Raw genomic sequence first — 24,603 nt, 5'->3', positions numbered from 1 at the left:
ACCCATTCTTCTTCTAGTGTATTTCTTTCCCCCATTCCTGTCAATTGTTCCCTTATGCTCTCCCTGAAACTCTGTACAACCTCTGGTTCTTTCAGTGTACCCAGGTCCCATCTCCTTAAATTCCCACCTTTACATGAATCAAATTTGGATGCATACACATATGTAGTAGCATCCCCATTTTAGAACAATTTATATCAAACTGTCAGTGCAACAGTTTCTTATTCTGGTTGGTAAAATTATAATATGTGAAATATTAAAATATGGCTCAGTCATATAAAATTGTGATAAGATCACAAGTCACACAATGTGTTTCAAGAGTTTATGCTAATCTTCGGGGAAAAATATACATGATTCTTGTAAAAAAAAACACCAGTAAAAAACATAAGACTAAACAGTCTCCTTCTTACTTTACTTTCTGTCCTCCATACACTCTGCTGATCCTGTTGAACCTACATACTTCTGTCTTCTACACACTGCCTTCTTGCAGCAGCTAGCACTATCACCTTGTATCACCAATACCGCAGTTCGTTTACTGTTGCATCTGTGGTGCGAGTGAGAAGTGCACAGAACTATTTGCTGTTATTGTGGCAGCGAAGTAATAACACGTCACTGACATTCATGTGCATTTACCACAGTCATTGGGTTATGTTATGTCAGTTCTGTCTGCATGTGGCAACTGAACTAGCAGTTTAAATAAGAGGCACATTAATCTGATCCTGAAATGTACTTTTGCAGTTTATTGTAGCATCATCACAAAGTTTATAAAGAAAACACTCAAGCCACTCATGACTTGACCATTTAAAATACTCTTGCTCTCACTATTATGCAGAAATATTTCCAGTTCTTCAGTTAACTCTAGTTTTCCCCCCTTTTTTTCCACAGTGTATATAAAACTTCAAGATCTGCATCTAGTTCGTTTAGTGAATTTCCAGTATCAAAGCATGGGGGGGGGGGGGGGGGGGGCAATGGATGATCTACTGTAGTTGTTCAGGCTGAATGCACCTTTCTGCTCATCATATTTTAATTTAAAATCCCTCCTCATCACTCTTTAGTGTCACACAATATGCATTTTATCTTATACATGGCTGACATGTCATACTTATTGGAATTTTAGATTTTGATGAACTTTGTATCCAAACAAATTTTCTGTTTTGTTTTAAAATGGAAGATAAAATGTATTTCTAAGCACTATACACAATGCATTTATTTTCAGAGATAAAGCTGGGATAACATTTCACTACATGGAATCTGATGATTCATGTCTAAGTATCAGCTACTAATTCAACATATCTAAAAACAAAACCTTCCTATGAGTGTTGTTGAAAAAGCAAACTACTGAGGAACAGCATAATGTAGAGAGACAGGCGTGTGCACGTGAGCGAGTGTGTGTGTTTGGGTGGATGCTTTTCCTACAAGCTTAAAAAAGGAATTTCATTCTGAAAGACAGCAAAGCTCTGTACCCTTTGTTTGTATACCTATCGACGACACAGCAAGTTGTCTCCTCTATTCCTAAATAATTCGTAATATTCAACTAGAACTTTCCATACATTATTCTTAAAGGTAAACACATCTTAAACACAAAGGTTTACTACATATATTCCTGTTGGAAGTCTTATGACCATGCCTTCCTCTGATCTTTGATAGGACTTGCCCAGTCCATTATACTGGAATTTACCTGTTTAATGTGAGCTTTGAACCAGGGTGCAACTTGGCATTTTTCAAATCAATGCCTGTGGTGCAAGAAGCAATAAATAACACAAAAAAATCTGGTAAAACAGAGGACTTAGTCCTGGACCTTACGATCTGTAGTCTACCACTTACCCATGTTTCTTATTGTCAATGTACTTCAGTAACATTTTATTATATTTCTAAGGTACCGACAATGAAATTATTTCAAGACAGACAAAATAATGAGACAACTAAACTTGTTAATGTGCACAAACTGTAAAAATTTTAACAGTTGACAAGCAACAGACACCACATATATGGGCAACAAAATTATTTATCAAGGTTATTAACTTTCATGTCAAAGATTTTATTTAAAATTTCAGTTTACAACCCTTTTCCCAGTTTTACTTGTATTTTTGTTAAGCTAATTTCTACAATGGATTTCCAGGTGAATTTTGTCCTCTACAAATTCCAGTGTGCTATTTTTGTTTTTGTTGGTGATAAGCATGACAGACAGAAACAAATAACAGAACATTATGTATCACATCTGCCCTTTATAAACAATCTGACCAAACTTTATTGTTATTGGTCAAACAGTGCATAAGATTCCTACCAGGGATAGAAAGCTATGTTCTGTGATGTGCATGAATTTTTTTTACCAAAACATGCATCTGCAAAATGCATACGAGGGTCACTCCAAAAGAAATGCACACTATTTTTTTATAAATCCATATTTTATTCCACATGTTTGAAAGTTTTACAGTGTGTAGATACATCCTCTAGGAACAATATTTTCATTTATCTACATAATTTCCATCCCTCTCAACTGCCTTAAGCCATCTTGGAACCAGCGCCTGTATACCCGCACGGTAAAATTATGGACCAACCTGTTGGAGCCACTGTTTGGCAACGTGCACAAGTGAGTCATTATCTTCAAATCTTGTTCCACGTAGAGAGTCCTTCAGTTTCCCAAAGAGATGATAGTCACATGGAGCCAGGTCAGGACTGTAAGGCAGGTGTTTCAGTGTTGTCCATCCGAGTTTTGTGATCGATTCCATGGTTTTTTGACTTACATGTGGCCGTGCATTGTCGTGCAAGAGCAAAACATCCTGCTTTTGCTGATGCGGTAGAACACAACTCAGTCGAGCTTGAAGTTTCTTCAGTGTCGTCACATATGCATCAGAATTTATGGTGGTTCCACTTGGCATGATGTCCACAAGCAAGAGTCCTTCGGAATCGAAAAACACCATAGCCATAACTTTTCCAGCATAAGGTGTGGTTTTGAATTTTTTTCTTGGGTGAATTCGCATGATGCCAGTCCATTGATTGCCTCTTCGTCTCTGGTGAAAAATGATGAAGCCATGTTTCATCAACTGTCACAATTCTTCCAAGAAATTCATCTACACCATTCTTGTACTGTTCCAAAAGTTCGCTGCATACCGTTTTTCTTGTTTCTTTGTGAGCCACTGTCAACATCCTGGGAACCCACCTGGCACAAACCTTTTTTAACGCCAACATTTTCAGTATTCGGCAAACGCTTCCTTCCTCTATCCCAATGTAGTGTGACAATTCGCTCACTGTGATGCGTCTGTCAGCAGTCACCAATTCGTTAACTCTCTGCACATTGTCTGGAGTGCGTGCAGTACGAGGCCTGCTACTGCGAAGACAATCCTCAATATTGCCGTGCCCACTTTCATCATGTAACCTGCTTGCCCACCGACTAACTGTACTGCGGTCGACAGCAGCATCTCCATACACCTTTTTCAACCTCTTGTGGATGTTTCCCACTGTCTCCGCCACTCACAGGAACAGGTTGAACTAAGTTTGAAAACAAGCAGAAAGGATGTATCTACACACTGTAAAACTTTCACACATGCAGAATGAAAACTGTATTTTTACAAAAATAGTGTGCATTTCTTTTGGAGTGACCACTCGTACCTTCCTTCTACTGTACAAACTGTCAAGCATATGCACAAATGCAAACAGAAAAAAAAGACATTGCCTAGGGGCACATTTATGGACTTTGTTCTCTTTAAAGTAAATTTGATTATTTCAGATTTGTTCCTCTTAATAGATGTAGACTGTTCCTAAATCTCATATTAATTTAGACAAGTGGAGAGAGAACTATATTCAGTTTCTCTTAAATGAGGAAGTTGTAATATCAGTAATTTTTTTAACTCGAAAATTTTGTTCATATGTGGGTCCACAGTCTCCTAAAATTTTATGACGGAAAACATAGTAGTAGGCTGTACAAAAGTATCATTTATTCGTTGCGCAATTGGCCGATTTCGACACTTGAGTCATTTTTGAGCATTTACAAAAAAAGAATACATCAACGTGCTGAGTATTACACACACACACACACACACACACACACACACACACACAATGTAGAAAGACATTAAACACAACCACAACTAAGCTTAAATTACATAGAAGCATAATCAAACAATGGAAACATGTTGGAATATCAATGTTGTGCCTGCCTGAAACTCAACATGTCATTGTTACTTATACATAAGCATTAAGCAACCTGTAGTACATGATGTGATATAGAATTGAAAAGTCATCGCATATGTGGAGCCCTATGTGAAATAATCCATCTACATTATAACCTATGGAAGAAGACATCCTCCAAGAACCATTTAATCACATCATATTACACATGAACTAAAACACTTCCACATACAGACTGAGGCTGAAATCAGCCACTCTAATTTCTAGCAGAGATGCATTCAAAGTTAACACAGATGACTACTGATAATGTACATCTTTGTACATCTTGGAATGTAACTTTGCTAGAAATTAGAACAGCTGATATCAGTCTCAGTTTGTGTGTGGAAGTGTTGTGGTTCACGCACGATATGACATAGTTATATGGTTCTAGGATATTTTTTTTTTTCTTAGATTATAATGTAGATGGATTATTTCATGAATGGGTTCACCTATGGAATGACTTTTTGACTGTTTGCCGTATCACAAACAACATATTGCATAATACCTATGTATAAATAAATAAGACTGATTCTGCTGAACTTAAATACAATTGCTGTTATGTTTAATGGTTTTCCACGGTGTAATGCAATATTCGGCAATGTCTTGTAGGTGCTTGAAAATTACTTACAAGGGAAACTCCCCATCTCACCCCCCTCAGATTTAGTGGTAAGAGGGCCCACTAGACAGCCTATCAAAAATTGAACACAGATCAAGCATGAAAACAGGAAGAAGGTGTACTGAACAGTGGGGAAAAAAAATTAAAAAGAGGGGGGAAAAATATAAAACAGATGTGCCAATATCTCCCCCTGTGCCCCCCCCCCCCCCTCCCTCTGCTCACTGTATTCAAATTTGTGTCCGTGTCGTGGTGTAACGTCTGTTTGCAACAGCGAGTTGTTTAAGAATAGGACCTATAATGACAGCCGATTCTGCACAATAACTCTAGGCAGCTGAAAGGAAGCGGCTTTCGAATGGAAACTGCAAACATTTGATGAAAAGGCAACAGGTCAACTGAATCCTCCACCAGAAAACATGTCTGGTGAGTCATACATGGCATTAGCGACAGCATGTGTGTCATATGATAGGAACCTCTTACCTACACACCTAATTTGTATGCCTGGTAAGTGAGTGAGATATGCCTCCTTGCCCGATTTAGGAGTTCGTATGAATGTGAAAGCAGTCACTCGCAAGAAAATAAAAAGGTAATAGTTTGTCACATAAGCTGCAATGAATGCATGCAACAGTTTCACAACCACACAGTTTCTCTGTGCTCTGTCAATACATATATTTTAATATTTTAGAATTTGTGTTCCATTTTGGAAGTTTTAACTCTTGAATTCCTTTGTTGTAACATAGTTCACACCATTTATTTGTTATTTTCATTTTTGTGAGACAACTACGTGATATCTCGCCCACTCTCCACTATTCATCACGTTTACCTGCAACGGTAATGTATTCTGACCACATGACTCATATTCTATAACCAATGTGTAGTATGACAGCTACAGAAAAAGAACACACATTTCAATGACCAGATAGACATTTCATAACATTGTGAGGAAAAAATAAAATAAAAATAAAGTGCATGATGGAGTTATGAACATGACTTTCCCACTTTACAGTCTAACACCACGACACTATGGCTGTTCATTTATGCTCAATATTGCACTTGTTGAGCTTCGGCCATTCACTCTTTCTACTTTTCTTCTTTTTCACTGTTCAGTACACCTTCTTCCTGTTTTCACACTTGATGTGTGTTCAGTTTTTAATGAGCTATATCAGTGCTGCTATTCACTAGGCCATTTTACCACTAAATTTGAGGAGGGTGCAATGGGGAGTTTCCCTTGTTAGTTCCATACTGGCCAACTGCACAACAAGTAAAGGATACAAGGTATGTGAGAAAAGTAGTAAGACTGAAGACAATCCAAGTGATCTGGCAATGCTGTGTTGTTCTACTCATGCAGAAGGGTGTGTTCATCCCTTCCAGATGCTCACTCTGAGTTGTAGCTCTGTGTAGCCATCTTGTGATTTTTTAAAGCACCATCAGTAAAGTTGTATTTTGTTGCATATTACAAAAATGGATCTGCAGAATTTAGACAAATATTATACCATCAAGTTTTGAGTTAAACTTGGAGAATCCAAAAGTGTGACCTTTTAAAGTTGAAACAGGACTAAGGGGAACTTTTCTTATCAAGAGCACAAGTTTTTTGTTGACACAAATCCTTTTTGGAAGGCCAAGAACACATTGAAGACCAACCTTGTAAATCAAAGATCAAAACAATGCTGATTTGCTTTTTTTGTCAGTAGGGGTATCACGCACAAAGAAATTGTTCCTCCAGGACAAACAGTCAACCAAGTGTTTTACAAAGATATCCTTGAAGATCTCAGTAAAGGGTGAACAGAGTCAGACCAGACATTCCAGACAAGTGGATGTTGAATCGTGACAACAGCCCACGTCACACAGTCACTTCCATTGTGGAATTTTTGAGCTCAGAAGGCATTCCTGTTGTTCCACAGCACCCCTTTTCACCTGATCTGAGTCCTTGTGACTGCTTTCTTTTCCTGAAATTGAAAGATATCTTAAAAAGGATGTCACTTTGGAACTCTGGAGAACATACAAAAGACTGTGACTGACATGTCAAAGACCCTATCAGTGCTGCTAACAAGACTGGGAATGACAACTATGCTGGTGTATAGCTGTTGAGGGGAACTACTTTGCAGGGGACAATGTTGTTGTTGTTGTTGTTTGAAAATAGTAACAACTTTGGTAGATTAAAAATTAGTCTCATTACTTTTCTCACATACCTTGTTTAATTGTACAGCCTACTATGGACACTGTTTTCCTTCACTGAGTTTCTTGACTGTTTCACTCAGTATCAGAAAGTTCATTGCCAAGCTGTTAGGAGTTTATGTACTATTCAGTTCAGATGCTGAATATTTATTTATGTTTAATTACTGAGAAAATTAGAAGCGTGTCACAATGTATATGCTATTACTTATTTTCCATGGTTCTTTGTTGTTGTCGTCATTCCAGAGACTGATCTGATGTAGCTCTCCATCCTACTCAATTCTGTGAATGCTTCTTCATCTTCAAGTAACTACTGCACCCTACAGCCTTCTGAATCTGATTAGTGTATTCATCTCTTGGTCTCCCTCTAAAGAGTTTTGCCCTCTACACTGCCCTCCAATACTAAATTTGTGATCCCTTGATGCCTCAGAACATGCCCTACTAACTGATCCCTTCTTCTTGTCAAATTCCTCTTCTCCCCAATTCTATTCAGTACCTCCTTATTAATTGTGTGATCTACCCATCTAATCTTCAGCATTCTTCTGTAGCACCATATTTCGAAGGCTTCTATTCTCTTCTTGTCTAAACTATTTATTATCCATGTTTCACATCCATACATGGCTACATTCCATACAAATACATTTAGAAAAGACTTCCTGACACAAATCTATATTCGATGTTAACAAATTTCTCTTCTTCAGAAACAATTTTCTTGCCATTGCCATTCTACATTTTATACCCTCTTTACTTCGACCATCATCAGTTATTTTGCTCCCCAAATAACAAACTTCATCTACTACTTTAAGTGTCTCGTTTCCTAATCTAACTCCCTCAGCATCACCTCATTTAATTAGACTACATTCATTATCCTCATTTTGCTTTTATTGATGTTCATCTCATATACTCCTTTCAAGACACTGTCCATTCCGTTCAACTGCTCTTCCAGGTCCTTTGCTGTCTCTGACAGAATTACAATGTCATCAGCAAACCTCACAGTTTTTATTTCTTCACCATGGATTTTAATTCCTACTCCAATTTTTTATTTTGTTTCCTTTACTGCTTGCTCAATATTCAGATTGAATAACATTGGGTATAGGCTACAACCCTGTCTCACTCCCTTCCCAACCACTGCTTTCCTTTCATGCCCCTCGACTCTTACAACTGCCATCTGGTTTCTGTACAAATTGTAAATAGCCTTTCGCTCCCTGTATTTGACACCTGCCACCTTCAGAATTTGAAAGAGAGTATTCCAGTCAACACTGTGAAAAGCTTTCTCCAAGTCTACAAATGCTAGAAATGAAGGTTTGCCTTTCCTTAATCTGTCTTCTAAGATAAGTTGTAGCGTCAGAATTGTCTGACGTGATCTAACATTTCTGCAGAATCCAAACTGATCTTCCCCAAGGTCAGCTTCTACCAGTTTTTCCATTCATCTGTAAAGAATTTGTGTCAGTATTTTTCAGTCAGTATTTTGCAGCTGTAACTTATTAAGCTAATAATTCGGTAATATTCACACCAGTCAACACCTGCTTTCTTAGGGATTGGAAGTATTATATTCTTCTTGAAGTCTGAGGGTATTTCGTCTGTCTCATACGTCTTGCTCACCAGATGGTAGAGTTTAGTCAGGGCTGGCTCTCCCAAGGCTATCAGTAGTTCTAATGGAATGTTTTCTACTCCCGGGGCCTTGTTTCGACCTAGGTCTTTCAGTACTCTGTCAAATACTTCACACAGTATCATATCTCCCATTCCATCTTCATCTACGACCTCTTCCATTTCCATAATATTGCCCTCAAGTACATCTCCCTTGTACAGACACCCTATATACTCCTTCAATCTTTCTGCTTTCCCTTTTTTGCTTAGAACTCGTTTTCCATCTCAGCTGTTGATTTCATACAAGTGTTTCTCTTTTCTCCAAACGTCTCTTTAACTTCCCTGTAGGCAGTATCTATCTTACCCCCCACTGGTATATGCCTCTACATCCTTTCATTTGTCCTCTAGCCATTCCTGCTTAGCTATTTTGCACTTCCTGTCAATCTCATTTTTGAGATGTTTGTATACCTTTTCACCTGCTTCATTTACTGTATTTTTGTATTTTCTCCTTTCATCAATTAAATTCAATATCTCTTCTGTTACCGAAGGATTTCTACTAGCCCTTGTCTTTTTAGCAACTTGATCCTCTGCTGTCTTCACTATTTCATCTCTCAAAGCTACCCATTCTTCTTCTACTGTATTTCTTTTCCCTGTTCCTGCCAATCGTTCCCTAATGCTCTCTCTGAAAATCTCTACAACCTCTGGTTCTTTCTGTTTATCCAGGTCCTATCTCCTTGAATTCCCACCTTTTTGTGGTTTCTTCAGTTTTAATCTACAGTTCATAACCAAGAGATTGTGCTCTGAGTCCGTATCTGCCCCTGGAAATGTCTTACAATTTAAAAACTGGTTCCTAAATCTCTGTCTTGCCATTATATAATCTACCTGAAACGTTTGAGTGTCTCCAGGTCTCTTCCACATATACAACCTTCTTTCGTGATTCTTAAACCAAGTGTTAGCTATGATTAAGTTATGCTCTGAGCAAAATTCTACCAGGCGGCTTCTTCTTTCATTCCATATCCCCAGTCCCTATTCAGCTACTACTTTTCCTTCTCTTCCTTTTCCTACTATTGAATTGCAGTCCCCCATGACTATTACATTTTCATCTCCCTTCACTGTCTGAATAATTTCTTTTATCTCATCATACATTTCTTCAATCTCTTCATCATCTGCGGAGCTAGTTCGCACATGAACTTGTACTACTGTGGTAGGTGTGAGCTTCGTCTCTATCTTGGCTACAATAATGGATTCACTATGCAGTTTGTAGTAGCTGACCTGCACTCTTATTTCTTTATTCATTATTAAACCTACTCTGGCATTACCCACTTTTTGATTTTGTATTTATAGCCCTGTATTCACCTGACCAGAAGTCTTGTTCCTCCTGCCACCGAACTTCACTAATTCCCAATATATCTAGCTCCAACCTATGCATTTCCCTTTTTAAATTTTCTATCCCACCAGCCCGATTAAGGGATCTGACATTCCATGCTCCGATCCGTAGAACGCCAGTTTTCTTTCTTCTGAGAACAACGTCCTCCTGAGTAGTCCCCGCCCAGACATCCGAATGGGGGACTATTTTACCTCTGGAATATTTTACCCAAGAGGATGTCATCATCATTTAAACATACAGAAAAGCTGCATGCTCTCAGAAAAAATTATGGCTGTAGTTTCCCCTTGCTTTCAGCCGTTCACAGTACCAGCACTGCAAGGCCGTTTTAGTTAATCTTACAAGGCCAGATCAGTCAATCATCCAGACTGTTGTCACTGCAACTACTGAAAAGGCTACTGCCCCTCTTCAGGAACCACACGTTTGTCTGTCCTCTCAACCGATACCCCTCCGTTGTGGTTGCACCTACGGTACGGATATCTGTATCGCTGAAGCACGCAAGCCTCCCCACCAACGGCAAGGTCCACGGTTCATGGGAGGAGGAGTTCTTTGTATATGCTACAAACAAAATATGCAGCTTGTAGTGTTACACTTTACACAGCAAGTACAGTGCAATCCTGTCAATAAACAAAATGTAACAGTTGGCCTTTGTCTACATAACATTATGAAACCTTTGTGCACTGCAGCCAGCCAGAAAACATGTTTCGCTTATGGTCCCCATTCAGTATCTTACAGCACATCTCCTATTATGACATAACATATCGTTTCCTACCCTTGCCCTCAATATAAATGGGTCCCTCTCGTCCTGTGATCTGTGTGACTTGTCCTTTGTTTTTAACCTTCTCCAACTACCTGGTCTCTTCTCCCTGAGGAACGAATATCAGTTTAGAAAGCTAGGAAGCGTGTCACTTTTATTTTTATGTGTGCTATTGACAGCAGTACACATTTCAACTTCTGATGGTAGGTACTGACCTGCAATTCTGTCTCATAATTTATTAAATTTCTTGACTGAATTTTCTTTTTATACAATTTATATATTGTTTTACTTACATAAGGACTGCACTCTGGACAGAACTGACTGAAGAGTTCCTTGTTTCATGTCTGACTGTTGCATCTGACCATAAAAACTCTTTTATACAATTCTTTTCACCAGTGAAATGAATCATCAATTTTATCATGTTGTGTCATCTTCTGTGTGTTTTCGATAAATTTAAATCATATTACACTTTCAGTCCACTGAATAACAACAAAGGTAATGGTATAGAGGAAAGACTATTGGGACATTTAAAAATCATATATGGATCATAGTCTTACTTTATTCTGAGCAAGGCTGCTACGAATGAAAAATAGATGACCAGACAAGAGCGCAACTAACGATTTTGCTTTTAAAACTTTGGTAAATATGGATTTTCAGATCAACATGCATCCATCTATCAAGACATATGTTGGTATAAAATACATTATTATTACTGGTTAATTATCAAATTAGACCGAATCTCATTAACAGCTAGTCACAAGCTGTACAAATAAATGGATAATGAATTTATTTTTCAAACCATTTGTAAGTTTCAGGAATAGTGGTCCACTGCCCGCATCCAAGTTTCAGAAAATCAGTATACAAATCAAGTGCTTAAAAAATGTCTGAACAGGCATGCAGTTGAATAAAGAAACTTTATAGCAATAGAACTCAGTGTATCATTCTTAACGGGGAACATGATAAGCTGTGAAGAAACAAAAGCAGCAGGAAAAGTCAAACAGTGGAAGGTCCACGTTGGAAGATCAACAATATACTGAAAAGGATATATTGTTCCTCGCCGTAAAGATGATCCATTTAGACGTAGACAGACACAATGCAAAGACCATTAAACTTTGAGTGTTCAGCCAAAGCTTTCTTCAGAAAACACACATACATTCACACAAGCAAGCACAACTCATGGCACACATGCCCGCCCATCTCTGATCACTCTAGCCAGAATCAGCAAGAAGACTCACAGATAAACAGACTAGTAGTTGACCTTCATTACAAATAAATGTAATGTAATGTGCTGAAATAAACAAAAAGAAAGGACACTGTTTGACTACACAATCATCAGTCAGTTACTGAAGCAATTCACAACATCGAGTACCTAGAAGCATGTACTTGGAGTCATTCAAAAGTGGAATGGCTACTTAAACCTAGACGTGGAGAAGGTAGATACTAGTCAGAGACATTTGAAGACACCTGTAAAAGTGCAGTTCTTTCACAAAAAGGGTTTCTAACAAAACTCACATTCAAACAATTCCTGAACATAAATAGAGCCTTGGGCTCTTACTAACAAGGTAAGTGCCTCAGCTTTATCAGTTAAAACCAAATAAAAATGATTTTATAATAGGAAGATATGTTTGTTTCGCCAACAATCAAGTTAATTTATCCTTAAAAGTCTGCTTTTGTGTACAATCAATCTTCGAAAAGTTCATGAATATAAAGACTAAAGAGGCACAAGTCACTAGAGAAACTGTACCACTTAGTAGACACTTGTGTCCAGCAGGTTCACAAGCGGAATGGTCAATGTAGATGAGTGCCATGTGGAGGGTGCGTGTTTGATCCCTGGTACTGTCAAGGATTATTCCTTGGTGGGAGGACTGGACTAGAATGCACTCAGCCTCATGATGCCAATTGTGGAGCTACCTGTTTGAGAGGTCTGCAGGGTCTAAATGCTGACAACTGCCAAAAGTGCACCACTGTGCTGCATCCCCCCCCCCCCCCCCCCAATACCGCCATATGACAGAGGATGACACAGTGGCCAGTCAACATTGCATCTTCTTCAGTGCCTAATCATAAAGTTTCATTTTTGTTAGATTCATGAGTCATAAATGAGGTACTATTTGGCAAAAAGCTACACATTTGCTTAAAACAATATATATTAACACATGCAGAACTTGCAGAGTCACAGTTTTCAAAATAAAAGTTTCTGTGTCATCACATGTTCTTCCCTTATTCATAACTGAAGTTCTAATGTGGAGTTTCAATTAAGTGATTAAAAAACAGCAGAATGTAAGTCTGGTCAGTTGACAATGGTAACATATAAACATGCCATATCATTTCTGTTGTATCTGAACTGCACTAGTCATGGCGATCTCATTATCAGATGAAGCAACAGGAATATCTGCTTCATTACCAAATCTTAGCCTGCAAATGTTAACACAGCTCTGGATCTGCATACAAAAAGCGGTCTTTAGATAAGAGAGCAAAGTCAGATGAAGAAATATTTATCCTGTGACAACACCTGTAATTCATCAGTTTGCAATTTTACATAATCAACAAGAATTCTCCCGCTGAGTTTGTACCGTCAAATATACACACATCTCAAGACTGGAAATTTTTGGTTGTCTTTGATGACAATTTAACATAACATCCTCAATGAAAAACATTATTTTGTGTCCTGATCAAGAATCACATAATAAGAGCCCCCACTTACCAACATGTTCACAAAAATATCAAATGTAAAATGCATTTTTGTACTCTAGCTGTTTTTATAATTTTACTAGCTCCAACAGTGATGTTCTGTGGACACATTGCTGCTAATTTCTTTGTAATCTGCCAGCATTGAACAAAGCCACATCTATTGTATATCTGTGTGTGGACATATGAACAAACTGCACAACTCCAGGTGTTGATTTCTCTCCCCTAGGTGATGTATTGAAGAACAGGAAAGTTCAGAAAAATTTGGCTCTGTTACCACTCTATACACATTTCTTACTTATGTTTTCAACATTAATGAACATACTCATGTTTAGCACTAACATTTGTACTGTAAGCATAATAACATTGTCTTTCTCAATCCCTTTGTAAGCTATGACCACAGTGATAAACTTGGACGAAATGATATACTCTTCTTTGAAGACACGGACAAAATGCATTAATACTGTCCAGAGCAACTGCTCTCGTAGCTTACAGAACCCAGGCGCAAATGTGTCAATAATGGATTACTGATCTACTGTATCTAATGCAGCCAAAAAGCACTCTTACAAACTCTTTTAAATCCTTCAGTTCAGATCTTTTGTTTCTCCTGAATGGATATAAGGTTTGCCTTTTACTTGTAACAAAATCTCAAATTACCTTTAATTTGGACTTCGAATTAATGCAGTTATCAGAGATCATTTGTTTCTTGTACGAATTGTAAATGTGGTTATAATAATCCTCATAAATATGTTTCCAACATTTGATCATAAATTCTCCAGAGCAAATTTGTTCATTATATTTTGGGGGTGAAAGTGCATATTCATCTGACTGGTAGTTCCTTCAGATGCTGGATATAATATTTCAGAACTGTTAGATCTTTCATGTCCTCCTTTTCTTCTCCACTGTCCAATACACTGTCTCTGTTACTCTCCATTAATGATCTGCAAAAATGCAGTGAGATATAGCAGCCATGATGTACTCTGAATTTCAAATTGTCTAGGACACACAATCAATAAACACTGTGGCTAAGACAATTTTAAATTTCGAGTATTCCTCTCCAATATGTCTGCATGTATTTCTGTTAATACTCTACAGTATTATTGTATTATGGTATCACATAAGATGCATGAAAAAGGCCCAGCTTCACCTCAATTGCATCTTCGTTTTCCAGCACATGAATTCAGCATGCCTTTTTATACAACAACTTAACGGTGTTCGAAAGACTCATCTAGCTTCCACCTACTCAGGTCTGCCATTAGTATAGGTCCTTCACAACCGAACACAGCAACACTCTCAGTTGTACTGTTTTCACAGTGACAACACAGTAAGGCTAGTATATTGACCTTCAGATGGCACTAGTGGCTGCATATGAAGTTTTATAGATGAATGGCACTGATATTTATTCAAACAGGTACAACATTATATTTTTAGTTTCCAATTTGCTTTATCTGCTCAAACTGGGGTACTTTTCATGTAATAGGTGAATTAAAAGGGCGAAGATGATACAAAGATAAGTGTGATTTGTCATGGATTTGTTTAGTCAGCTTGAGAGCATCTCGCAAATGCTCTAGAAACACCATAGGGAGACAGTAAAAGAGGCATAGCATAACAGAGTGTCTTACCGTCAAAATTCCAGCTCCTACATTCTGAAACTAACCAAGAAACACACTACTTCCCACTATGTACAATTCACATAATGAAAACTAAGGTAAAATCAGAAAAAAATCAGGCTCATGTGGAGGGTACCAACACTTACTCTGTAAACCATTAACCAACGAAATAGGAACAGAGCGAGGGGCAAATCATTCTGGTACACTACATGCTCTATGCAACACACCATACATTTGGCTGCAGAGAGTTACACATAAATTATGATACATAGTAACACTAATGTGACATTACAATTAGCCATTCTGTAATGTTTAATCTGTATTTCAAAACTATACCCTAAGCATATAACCTTTTCTTATTTCTGCTATTCTTTCATATTTGTCACTTTCTTTATGAAATCGAAGATCTATCAGCACACTCCTTTGCACAGGCATTAACAATCAATCATTACCTCAATGAGCTAAGCACAGCAATAACAAAGTTTATACGATTATTACCTAAAAGCCTCACAGCAGTCTGCATACGAAGCATGTCTCTACTAAGAAGTAATGGTTTAATCATTGACAAATCTTTCCTGAGAGACTCCAACAACTCAATAGTGCAGTTACCCGGCTCCGTGCTTCGTAGCTGTATGTCTATCTCACGCAATAGTAACTCTGAAACATACAAAACAAATCTATCCATCAGATGAGAATTCCTTTCCTTATTTTTTGTAATTGAGTAGTAGTATTCTTATGCTTATAAAATATATTACAACTGCAGAAGATTGTGATGATGGGACAAAAGAACAAAACTTTGAGATTTTTCTGTGTTAACTGGTACAGAGAGAGAGAGAGAGAGAGAGAGAGAGAGAGAGAGAGAGAGAGAGCACAAAGATAATCTTGCTTTGATTTATTTACCTAAAAGGTCCCTGCTACATTTTTGCACTGTTCTACTTTGCTCTATGTTCTCAGGTTTCACTTCTGGTGAGGCAGCATCCAATAACAGTTTAAGTATCTGTGTGCCTCCTTTCTCACAGCGTAATGACAGATGTATCACCAGGTCTTCCAGGGCCTCACGGCTCCCAAAATAGTTGCACCAGTCAGGGGCCAGCATTGCCAACTGCGGCAGCATGGCTGGAGTCACTGTTATATAACGTATAAACATAATATATTCTTATACAATTTTCTCAACGAAGACAAAATGTATAACATCTATTTTATGGCATTTGCACTAGAGATAAGAGAATTACAAATAACAACTGCCTAGCAAACAAAACACTATTATAATTTGACGATAAATTTATTTTTGATATCAAACAGAAAGTGTAGAACCACAATTTATGTGCAATATGACAAAAATATGGATGACAACTGATATCTGTAGATAACTATCTCACAACACTTATTCCATAATGTTTGTTATCAGTGATAATATTTCTCTTTTCTCAAAAAGATAATTCAAAGGACTGTTATAATATTAAGACTAAAACAACACTAGAAATACTTAAAGGGTTGAAAATATGTACAAAAAGGGGACAGTCAGAAACACACATATGAATTCAATATCCTTCTAGAGCATATCAAATGCCTTGTGTGTAATACAGTGAAGTTCAAGATAATTCAAGAATTATCTTCAAGTGATGTCTTAAAAATGAAGTATTTTAATAAACTTCATAGTAGGGGTGCAACACCATTAAAAGTCATTCTATTGTATAGCAGTTCAATAAAACACCAACAATGAAAATTCCTGGCTGGAATTGTATGTAAAGTAAAGGGAAGGCTGCCACTTACCTAAAGCTGATTGGTGTGTGGTGTATAGAAAAATTTTGATACAGTATTTACACTCGGTTTCGAGCTCTGGCCCTTCCTCTAACAAAAGGACACACACACACACACACACACACACACACACACACACACACACACAAAATCACAGCCATCCAAATGCTCACACCCATGGCCGCAGTGAGATTGACTGTTGATTATTGAGGGCAGTTGCCAGCGCAAGTGAAGGTCGGGAGGGGGTATGGAAGGACGCATGGGGCGGGGAGAGGGTAGTGAAATAGCGTGAGGTGAGGCACGCCTTTCAACAGATGAATCAGTGGCTGCACAACAATGAGTAAACTATTTATTTTTGCGAGTAACGTATCTGTTCACCTGTATACAAGAGGTAGACAGATAGAGGAGGCAGGTGTGTGTGTGTGTGTGTGTGGGGGGGGGGGGGGGGGGGGGAGGGAGGGAGATAATTTCAACTGCATTGAAAAAGTGGGAGTGATAAGGTGGTATAGTGTTATGACTACGTCCATATTTATAAGTTACCTCACTGGTAACAATGTCCGGAATTGTGGTGTATGAAATAACATGTGTTCTAATAATCCTATTTTTTTAGTTTATCATCCACAATAACTTCATGTTGTCAGAACCAGTGAATAATCCTTTCGAGAGAACAGGGTTGGAGCCTTATCCTTTAAAACTGAATGGTACAAAGTGTTGTTGAGAATAATTACCCAAGAAGTTACTACTCTTGGTAACAAAGTATTTTCAAAATTTAAAAAGTTTCACAATTCATTTCTGCAGGGTACTCCGACATTTCCTTTGACTTTGAAAAGCAGTTGTCAGCTGGGATTAAAGCCATGGTAGGTACCAGCATGCAAAATGATAATTCTACCACCTCTGCCAGCAGGGAGTGCCATACCTTCTCCTTTGCTGCCAGTCCAACCTCTCGTAACAGTATGACTAGTATTAACCCATATTTTGTCAATAGAAATAATGTCCACGAAATTAATGTCTTTTACTTCAGGAAGAATTCTGCATGGCCATGTGGTTATATTTGTTCATTCGATCAACATTTTGCGGCCTGAGATATTTTTGTATTTAAAACAGAGACTCTGCAGAATCAATCACAAAAACGATTTGCTGCCTTCAAAATTTTTGGCCTCATGCAATGCTGTATGCAGCTTATCTAATCCAGGCAAACCTCTGTGATGATAATAACTGTATAGGTGATGCCGAATTGCATCTTGTATGAAATGATCCAGATTTGTTATATATTTCTGAATACTTCTATTTTTGTACTGCATATGAAGACAAATGGGTTCTGTGTTGCTTCCCTCCTTCCTTCCTGTATTTTTCTTTACCAATACGAAGTATGGTCATTTCATTAACCTTAAACATGGCTGCAGATCACAAGACTACTCTGGAAAGTGGTAAGAGTGGTTCCCCATCTTCCATTTCACTTTCACTGAGTTCTTGCACATTGCACACAAGTTGTCGCAATTGTCCTTTAAATGCAATTCATTGTCCAGCTTTCTTTCTTATGTGTTTGGGTCTGCCGCACCAAAAACAAACAAACAAACAAACAAACAAACACACACACACACACACACACACACACACACACACACACAATGGTGACAACAAATACTCATGTTTCATACACAACACCAGCCAAGCATGACACTGAATGCTCCGATTGGGGGAAACCAGCTCTGATGCACGAAGTGTCAACTGACAAGGAATATTACTTTTAGTTGGATTTCCTTTGATTCAGTTCACAAGTTCTGAAGCACACTGTATTGGATTTGATCATGACCAGGTGCAGTACTCGTGATCTTCTTGTATGCCTGACTGGGCTCACTGGGAAGCACTCAGCAGTCCAGTACGACACAGGCTACCTTCTAAGATCACCTGAGGACTTTGAGGTGGATATGACAGTGTCACGGTGGATGACACTTGTTATGTGGTTCTGCAATTCCTAGAAGCTGCCTTGGTGTTCAAAACCAACCACCTGGATGAACAGTGTATGCTGGGTTGACTTGGACTTAAGATCTAACAATTCTGTGTCATACCACTGTCCTTTTTCTGTATGGGAGATGGATTGACGACATCTGAAGCTCACGAGTACTGCACCTGGTCATGATCAAATCCAATACAGTGTGCTTCAAAACTTGTGAACTGAATCAAAGGAAATCCAACTAAAAGTAAAATTCCTTGTTAGTTGACACTTCGTGCAACAGAACTGGTTTCCTCCAATCGGAGCATTCAGTGTCATGCCTGAACTCTTCACAATAAATGGTCATTTCACTTCCATTGCTTGGCTAGTGTTGTGTATGCTGACCATCCATCTTGGGAGCATTCTTATGCACACTGCTCCATTTGGCAGATGGATCCAGAGGGGGTACTGGTCACCTGAATGAAAGTCAACAGTAAATTTCCACTGAGCACAATATGTGAGGGTGGAGAGCAGAAAGAGATATATAGTAGGACCTTGATAATCCAGCAAGCTTGGGGATTTGTCAATGCCAGATTATCTAGTATGCCCGATTATCTAGGTCATTTTTAAAAACTTTCTGTTTAAGAAATAAAATGGATAATCCTACAAGTAAAACTTATGGTTTTAATGTGCAAAAATAAGTACCTGTTATTTATTAAACACAACAGGCAAGATTACAGTAAAAAAATTAAAAGTACATATTACTTCCCTGTATAAACGTAACTGAATGAAAAGTTGAACCTGCACTACATTATTAAATCAGTTTACAGCTCAAAGTTTTAAAAATGTTCATTATACATAGATAAGTTTTTGTACACCAGTTATGTCATAAAATTACCAGAACTGGTTTGAAAAATCAAGAAGAACGTACCTAATAAAATTTGATACCTACATTTTGGCGCAGTTTAATTGGAATCATTATCTTTAGGAATAGCACAGATAACTGACATTCTCAAGGGCATGGAATACGTCCAACCAATATCAACCACTCAAGGTTTGACTGAAATTTTCTTTTGAGTCCTCTGGAACATTACAGAAATGCTACTAAGCCAAATTGAGCTGGTTTTTTTTTTTTTTTTTTTTTTTTTGACAAACAATGTTTTGTACATATTTAAGGCTTTTGAAGACTCACCCCAAGGGTGTGAGCTTTATGTGCTTCTTCTTCATCACACTCAGTTTCTGGTGGTGGAGGTTGAAAATACTTCTTAACTTCACATTGTCAGTCAACCCTTCTTTGTCAGCCAAATTTCTGTCAATATTGAACCATTTGTCAAATTCTTCTGCTGAAAGCGCACTCAGTTCATTAGAGATGCAAAAGTTATCACTCGTACAATTCCAGAGCGATCAGTTTTTGAGTCATCATCATTTACATTGTTTTTCATCTTGACTCAGTGAAGCAGAAAACAATTACTGATGAGGTGCCGTTCCAAATGGTTCCAATGTTCCCTAAAGGCATCCAATTTTACTGCCAACTGCGCCGAGCTGAAAATATGGGTAAATTCCTGATGCTTGCCGGGTATATGGCTGAGGATGACCCAGTATCAGTGTTGAAATAAATGGACTGGCCTACGTTGAGGATCCACAGCAACCAAGACATGAGGGTCCCTAATACCCAACCTCTAGGACAAGTAGATTTGAGCCCCATATACATTACGGGCACTGAAATGTCCCAGTTGTAGAAATGATCATGGGTGTTGTTCTATGAGATCTGTGAGAGTCTCAGATTCTCCTGCTTCTTGTGGTGTTAGCTACAGACAGCATGTAGTGAGTCTCTGGACCACATAAATTTCAGCTTCAACTGCTGGTAGGTCAGTAATCAGGGACAGAGCAGAGGAGTGGTGTGTGTTATTTATAACACAGTTTCCCACTCCCTGCCCCACTTTTGGCCCTTCCCCCTGTTATGTGATCCTTACAGTGGTGGGTACAGCCCTATAGCATAGGGGTGCTTCTTGTAAACACAAGGACAGAAGACTTTCTGCACTAGGAGTTTCAGTTCCTCCAAACATGTCCTGAACCCATTGATTTTCCACTATAGCATGGGAGTCATATTATCTGAAAAAATTTCTCTTTCAACCTGTCCCCGTGCCGGGGTGGAGATTCTGTATGGGCTGGAAGTTTACTTAACACATTTGAGATGGCACCTGAGACTCACTCATGTTGTTCTATAAGACCTTTGAGAGTCTCAGATTCTCCTGCTTCTTGTAGTGTTAGCTATCAACAGCATGTAGTGAGTCTTTGGTTCACATGAAATTCAGCTGCAATTGTTGGTAGGCGAGTGCTCCAGAGAAGAGGAGTGCCGTCTCGAGAGGGCTAACTTTATTACAAAACGAATTATTCTCAAGAACAGAATCACCTTTATCATTATTGCTGAAACCAATTTAAAGCACTGTCACCTTCCGTGTCTTTCAGGTCTAAAGATGCCATTGTTTTATTGGTACCCTACCCAGAATCATAAAAACATTCATTCACACAGTCATCAAGATCTTCATTCTCAGTGGTAACATCTGAATAATCATAGTCAGAAACCCCTGAAAGTATTTCACATTCATTTATTTCCTTCCTTTTCTGAATAGGGCCATCTCTAACACCAGGAAGAACTTCAACGAAAACAGTAATTTTTTGAAATATCAGAATACAATCAAAATGCTAAATAAGCAAAAAGCATATGAAGGCAATCAATTTTGATACCTAAAGAAGTAGTTTAAATACATCACAGCAATGTTGTCTACAGCACCACGTATAAAACACAAAGGTGCCACGCAAAACTTGGAATCTCTCCACGCTGTATTAAGGGGTTAAAGGTTTGCCACAGACAGACTTTGTATTCCACAGTCTCCGAAGTGGAATCATTAGAACTGTCAGACAGAATGGGAAATGGATGGTCTGACTGTTTACAACCTGTCTTCTGTGATTTGCACTTCCCTTTCGGGTTTTTTTTGTCAGAGGAGACTTTATAGGAGTGTTCGTTGCAATGGCAGTGGCAGTGCTGGTCTGTTTACTGAATCTGCCTGTCGAGGTGCTGAAAGCTCTACAATGTCAGCAACTGTGGGCTTTTAGGACTTTCTACAGGGAGCTATATGTTTTGTAATAACAGCATCTTTGCAATTACACTTACAAACACAGATTTCAGTTCTGGCACTATTAATACCTGTTAGTGTAGAGGCATCAGCCTTCTGAATATGCTTTTTGATGGCTGAAAAAAAATGAAAAACATTTAGTTGTTTTTAGCTCCTATACTTCCTTTCTCCAAGGTAGACACTGCAGTCTCTATTCCAGACAGGGTGATACCCCGAACAATTAACACATTTCTGAAGTGATGAACAAATGACTCCATTGTGGGTGGCCTTACCACATTTGCCACAAGTGGCTTCTCCCTTACCTGCAAGAATGGTGTGTTCACATTTAAAACAGCACTATGGGTAGTGTACGTAAGGCTTCATGTTTAAGCGAATTAATCCTGCCTTCATATGCTCTGGAAGTGTTATGCTACTGAATGTAAGAATAAAGACATCCGTTTTCACCAATTTGCCATCTACCCCTCTCATCATATTTTGCGCATTAATCCCACCTTCTTGAACCCACTCATCTTCTTTGGGAATATCTGTAATATCTCTGTATGACACAACACCTTTGCTACATCTTGAGGTCTCGGGTATTCTGCCAGATGTCAGCATCTTTCTTGCACAATAGTTCAACACCATGACTTAGCACCTTCATCTGGTGCTACCTCAGACTGCTTGTCAATTGAACCAAGTCCAGTATTTTATACCTATACTTTTCCCCCACCATCGTCCGTTAGCAGCATCCTTGGGCATTTCATCTTTGGCCTTGAGCACCTGTCTGTGTGCTGGAATTCCATTTTCAGTCCGCTGTGGTTGCAGGTCTTCCCTCTATGGTCCACTCCCAACTACAGATGTTCTTACATATTCCCTCTTCATTCCAGTGCACCAGCCTGAGTGCTAGTGTTACATCTTCAATCCTATGCACCCATCTGCATGCTGGCATTCCGTTTTCGGTCCGCTCCCACAAGAAGCACCCTGTGACATTCCTTCTTCAGCCTGATGTGCCTAGTGCTCTACCTGGGATTCATTTCCCATGTCCACAATCTCAGTTATTCTTTTTGTGGACCTCTGGTGCTACACCCATTGTGTTTTCAGCAACTCCAGTGCAGGAGTCCAGGCTCTACTGAGTTGGTACCCAGGGTTATGATTCATCATGTTAGTCATCACCTTTATCCCCCATTCATCAGGTTATTCATCATGTTTAGCCCCCAGATACTGGGACAGTGTTACAAGATAGTCTATAGAGATAAAGGTGATTAATAACAACACCAAGAGCAGCCACAATAAGCCTCACACAACTGAGTTGCCTGCTGACTGTTCCCCTTCAACAGCAGCGCACCTCACCAGCACGCAGTAAGGGCAGTGTGGTTAAACCAGGATCCTTGCTCCCTTTGACACACAATGTTTCATCACTATGCTGCACAGGGATTGGTGAAGCATTCTCAGAGCTTACAGTTACAAAAGCTGGTGGTGTTCACCAATCTCCAACTCATGAAACCCAGACTTACCAAAACCGTACACAGGCAATGATGGCTAAGCCCTCTGCGGAGCTCACCATTTTCAATACTCTGGGAGGGAACGTGCCTTTATACAGAATACTAGAGCTACGGTGAACATCACCCCCCTTACATGTGGTCTCGTGCCTTGTGTGTGGCACGATTCTGTCTCACCAGCAAGAAGAAGAGGAGGAAAAAGAGGAAGAGGGAGAAGAAGAAGCTTACTGTGAGGAAAATTGAATAGATATGTGATGAAAGTCAATCTCTTCATTTTTAGTGCCAATGATCTGCAGCACAACAATTTACCTTTTCTGCTGGCAGGGAATTTATTTACACATGTCTGATGTTTAAGATATCACTTTGGTGAAGTGATGTGTTACACAAGAATTTTCTAAACCAATGAATGATGATTGCCACTATAAAATGTTTATTTCTGTAATAAATTAGTACAACCTGTTTGTATGTATGTTTTATTTATGCACATGTATTATGAAATGAATGGATGCAGCATATATGCAACCCGGGATGATGATAAACATCATACAACATTCACAGTACCTGCTGGATGGGCAGTTTATTCTGTTTCTTGGAGGTTTGATGTGAGCCACAGAGAAAAAGAGACCGTGGCAATGCATGAAATGTCACAGGGCAAGAGAAAACTTGTTATATACTTGCTCAATTGGAATCTGTTTAGTAAGACAGAACATTTTTGGACACGGTCCTTATCAATGTAAATATGATGTTCCAAATAATGAAGAAACTTTGTAATGTGTGGTCACTGTAACCAACAGCACAATATACAATGTGCTGTTTATGAGAAGCATCAAATTTATTTCAGGATTTGGATATGGGATCTTACTCTTAACTTCCTGAAGTAACTATAGCACTCTCAGAAACGAAGTGCAATCAGAAGATACTGGTGAGCGTGTGGACATGATAAGGTGAGCAAGACTGAAGGACGTCTTAGCTCCCAATCACATTTTACTTTGCCACCCGATATCATGGTAAGAACTATCGGAACCTCGCATCATCTGGCCTGTACACAGAGAGAAAACTTGTTTGAAACCACTTTCTGATACACAATCACTGTACAACCACACTATGTCTCAATAGCTTTGAAAAGTTGTTCTTTGTAAATTTAAGTTGAAATTGTCTTCTGGAGCAGGCATGGGCAACCTTTGGTGACCTGCAAGTCTGATTCACATACTTTGATAGGTTCACAGGCTGCCTTGTCACTTGACATGACTGCAGCATAAAGTCAAAAGTACAGCATCCAGGACATTAAAGTTTATGGGGTAATGCACTGATATGAATGGCAC

The 24,603-nt window shown here is 38.7% G+C and overlaps 1 protein-coding gene across 1 annotated transcript in view; it reads right to left on the bottom strand.

Moving 5' to 3' along the window:
* Positions 1-24,603, bottom strand: part of LOC126175549 (integrator complex subunit 5) — a 117,311-nt gene that overhangs the window by 31,547 nt on the left and 61,161 nt on the right. The window contains exons 8-9 of the mRNA XM_049922393.1: positions 15,873-16,097; positions 15,471-15,629 (exon numbers count right to left, since the gene is read on the bottom strand). Coding sequence (XP_049778350.1) covers positions 15,471-15,629; positions 15,873-16,097 — 384 coding nt within the window. The remainder of the gene's footprint in view (positions 1-15,470; positions 15,630-15,872; positions 16,098-24,603) is intronic.

The sequence above is a fragment of the Schistocerca cancellata genome, chromosome 3, assembly GCF_023864275.1.
Source record: "Schistocerca cancellata isolate TAMUIC-IGC-003103 chromosome 3, iqSchCanc2.1, whole genome shotgun sequence".
NCBI classification, from domain to species: domain Eukaryota; kingdom Metazoa; phylum Arthropoda; class Insecta; order Orthoptera; family Acrididae; genus Schistocerca; species Schistocerca cancellata.
This window is presented reverse-complemented; position numbering and strand designations above follow the sequence as displayed.